The following is a 3,547-nucleotide window of genomic DNA, read 5'->3' on the forward strand; positions in this document are numbered from 1 at the left end:
CTCTGTTCCTCTGGTCTCTGTCCTTCTGTCCTCTGGTCCTCTAGTCTCTGTCCTTCTGGTCTCAGGTCTCTGTCCTTCTGGTCTCTGTCCTCTGGTCCTTCTGGTCTCTGTCCTTCTGGTCTCTGGTCTCTGTCCTTCTGGTCTCAGGTCTCTGTCCTTCTGGTCTCTGTCCTCTGGTCCTTCTGGTGTCTAGTCTCTGTCCTTCTGGTCTCTGTCCTTCTGGTCTCTGTCCTCTGGTCCTTCTGGTCTCTAGTCTCTGTCCTTCTGGTCTCTAGTCTCTGTCCTTCTGGTCCTTCTGGTCTCTGTCCTTCTGGTCTCTGTCCTCTGGTCCTTCTGGTCCTTCTGGTCTCTGTCCTTCTGGTCTCTGTCCTCTGGTCCTTCTGGTCTCTGTCCTTCTGGTCCTTCTGGTCTCTGTCCTTCTGGTCTCTGTCCTCTGGTCCTTCTGGTCTCTGTCCTTCTGGTCTCTGTCCTCTGGTCCTTCTGGTCTCTGTCCTTCTGGTCTCAGGTCTCTGTCCTTCTGGTCTCTGTCCTCTGGTCCTTCTGGTCTCTAGTCTCTGTCCTTCTGGTCTCTGTCCTTCTGGTCTCTGTCCTCTGGTCCTTCTGGTCTCTAGTCTCTGTCCTTCTGGTCTCTAGTCTCTGTCCTTCTGGTCTCTGTCCTCTGGTCCTTCTGGTCTCTGTCCTATGGTCCTTCAGGTCTCTGTCCTTCTGGTCTCTGTCCTCTGGTCCTTGTCCCTTCTGGTCTCTGTCCTCTGGTCCTTCTGGTCTCTGTCCTTCTGGTCTCTGGTCTCTGTCCTTCTGGTCTCTGGTCTCTGTCCCTCTGGTCTCTGTCCTCTGGTCCTTCTGGTCTCTGTCCTTCTGGTCTCTGTCCTCTGGTCCTTCTGGTCTCTGTCCTTCTGGTCTCAGGTCTCTGTCCTTCTGGTCTCAGGTCTCTGTCCTTCTGGTCTCTGTCCTATGGTCCTTCTGGTCTCAGGTCTCTGTCCTTCTGGTCTCTGTCCTCTGGTCCTTGTCCCTTCTGGTCTCTGTCCTCTGGTCCTTCTGGTCTCTGTCCTTCTGGTCTCTGTCCTTCTGGTCTCTGGTCTCTGTCCTCTGCCACCTGACATTAACAGAACCTCTAACCTTCCTCAGGGTTCTTGGCTCGGTGCTGAACAACGCTGGATATGGGATCAACATCGTTATAATAAACGGTGAGTGTTGGACGGAGAACCTGCGTCTCTCTGTCTTCATGAAGTGGCTGCAGGTAGATTCACAGGTGTCTTTCTTCAACAGGTAAAACAGGAGAAGTCACAAAGATCGCCAGCTTCGAAATGTACAGCGGCGGTACGTAGCAGCAGTGTGCTCCTGTGTGTCACATGATGTTAACACTGAAAGATTTTATGATGGACGCCATGTTTGTGTTGCAGATGTGAAACCTCTCATCGAGCTCCTGAAGAGCATCACGGACGGCTCCGTTGTGCTGATGGCGTCCTACGACGAGCCTTCAACAAAGTAAGTGTTTATTCTTTTACATCAAGAGTAATGACAGTTTCTAAATTCCCATTGCGTAACTTTGACCGCTGGATGAACCCAAAATAAACATTTTGCTGTGATTTACTTTCAATAAACGGATCAAACGGATGCTGATTTAACAACAACATGACGCTGGTTTGTTAAACATATGAATTCAAGCTTTGTCAGGTCTGTCAGAAAGATGACAAGCAAACAACTTTTAAAATGCTTGTTTTCTGAATGGAGTTTGGCTTGATCCGGGCTATGCTATGCTAACTGCTTTCATAGTAAAGTACAACGATATCTGGAATCAGACGCATATTTTGGGTGGACTCGCTGTTGTTGCCAGCGGTTTAGACATTAATGGTGATGGCGTCTGTGCTCCTGTTGAACAGGTTAAATGAAGATGCGAGGAAGCTGATTTCTGAGCTGGGGAGCTCTGCTGTCAAGTCGCTTGGCTTCAGGGATAACTGGGTGTTTGTTGGCGGGAAAGGAGCAGCGGTGCAGAGCAGCTTCGAGAAGGTAACGAGCTCATATTGGAATATTGATCCATCTGAACCTGTTCAACCCCAAACAACCCATCCTTAATTACACCACAAGAGGGAGTAACTGATTTGGTTACCTTCAGGTTCAAGAGTTGAATGGGGAAGAACTCTTTCCTGTGTTCAGCTGCATTATGTGGAATGGTTTACCGATGAGCATTAAGGAGATCAACCCTTTAGCTAGCTTTAAGTCCTCACTAAAAATATGGCTGTGTGGCCGATTGCAATACGCTAGTTTTTACTTGCATTGTAAAGGCTTATCTAATTTAATTAAAATTGAATCCGCTTATATAGCGTTTAGTAAAGTTCCTTGTCTGAATAGCTGAATGGTCCACTCGATCCATCAGTGAAATTCATGATGAGCAACCAAATATTTCCCCAAAGTTTCCAAACATACGAGATGTTAAGGATAAATACAGACTGACAACACTGGCATAACTGCTAGCTTAGCATATAGACTGGAAACAGGCTAACAGCTAGCTTAGCATAAAGACTGGAAACAGACTAACAGCTAGCTTAGCATATAGACTGGAAACAGGCTAACAGCTAGCTTAGCATATAGACTGGAAACAGACTAACAGCTAGCTTAGCATAAAGACTGGAAACAGACTAACAGCTAGCTTAGCATAAAGACTGGAAACAGGCTAACAGCTAGCTTAGCATATAGACTGGAAACAGGCTAACAGCTAGCTTAGCATATAGACTGGAAACAGGCTAACAGCTAGCTTAGCATATAGACTGGAAACAGGCTAACAGCTAGCTTAGCATATAGACTGGAAACAGGCTAACAGCTAGCTTAGCATAAAGACTGGAAACAGGCTAGCCTGGTTAGTCTGTAAAGAAAACAGTAAAATATCATCTTTACACTGTTTGCCCAGATGAAACGAAGCAGATGTAACGTGTTGAACAATGAGCTTTTAGAGGAGCTGGTAAGTGGATTGGGTTCCCTTTGTAAAGAGCCAGGCTAGCTGTTCCCTCCCTATTTCCAGCCTTTATGCTAAGCTAAGCTAACCAGCTGCTGAGTGTAGCTTCGTATTTAGTGTACAGACGTGAGAGTGGCATCGATCTGAACATCTGACTCTCAGAGAGGAAGAAGAGGATTCACTATATGTTGGACTATTCCTTCAGCTCCATCAAACAATTATTTTCATTATTGATTAATTTGACAATAAATTGATTGTGTGGTTACTAAATGTTCCAGAGCCTGAGGCGACGTATGACCGACAAATAACAGCATCAGATCTACAAACGTTCTTTAACTGATCAATTAATGGACGAAGCGTTGCAGTTTCTGGCTTCCTGTTGATGTTGAAGAATAATAATAATAATAATAATAATCCTTATTTGTAGAGCACTTTTCAAAAACAAGTTACAAAGTGCTTTAACAAGTGTAAAGAATAATACAAAAAAAAAAAGATAAGAGCATGAAAATTTAATATAAAATTAGTAAAATACAATAAAATAAAAGGGATAAAATAAAGTCAAATAAGATCGGGAAAGGCTCTCCTATAAAAGTATGT

General features: G+C 44.9%; 1 protein-coding gene across 1 annotated transcript in view; it reads left to right on the forward strand.

The window, feature by feature from the left end:
• LOC123962218 (protein FAM3C-like) overlaps positions 1-3,547 on the forward strand; it is a 14,132-nt gene that overhangs the window by 7,093 nt on the left and 3,492 nt on the right. Inside the window, exons 6-9 of the mRNA XM_046038240.1 lie at positions 1,126-1,184; positions 1,267-1,317; positions 1,401-1,485; positions 1,881-2,007. Of these exons, the coding sequence (XP_045894196.1) occupies positions 1,126-1,184; positions 1,267-1,317; positions 1,401-1,485; positions 1,881-2,007 (322 nt within the window). The remainder of the gene's footprint in view (positions 1-1,125; positions 1,185-1,266; positions 1,318-1,400; positions 1,486-1,880; positions 2,008-3,547) is intronic.

Source organism: Micropterus dolomieu, linkage group LG22, assembly GCF_021292245.1.
Source record: "Micropterus dolomieu isolate WLL.071019.BEF.003 ecotype Adirondacks linkage group LG22, ASM2129224v1, whole genome shotgun sequence".
Classification (NCBI taxonomy): domain Eukaryota; kingdom Metazoa; phylum Chordata; class Actinopteri; order Centrarchiformes; family Centrarchidae; genus Micropterus; species Micropterus dolomieu.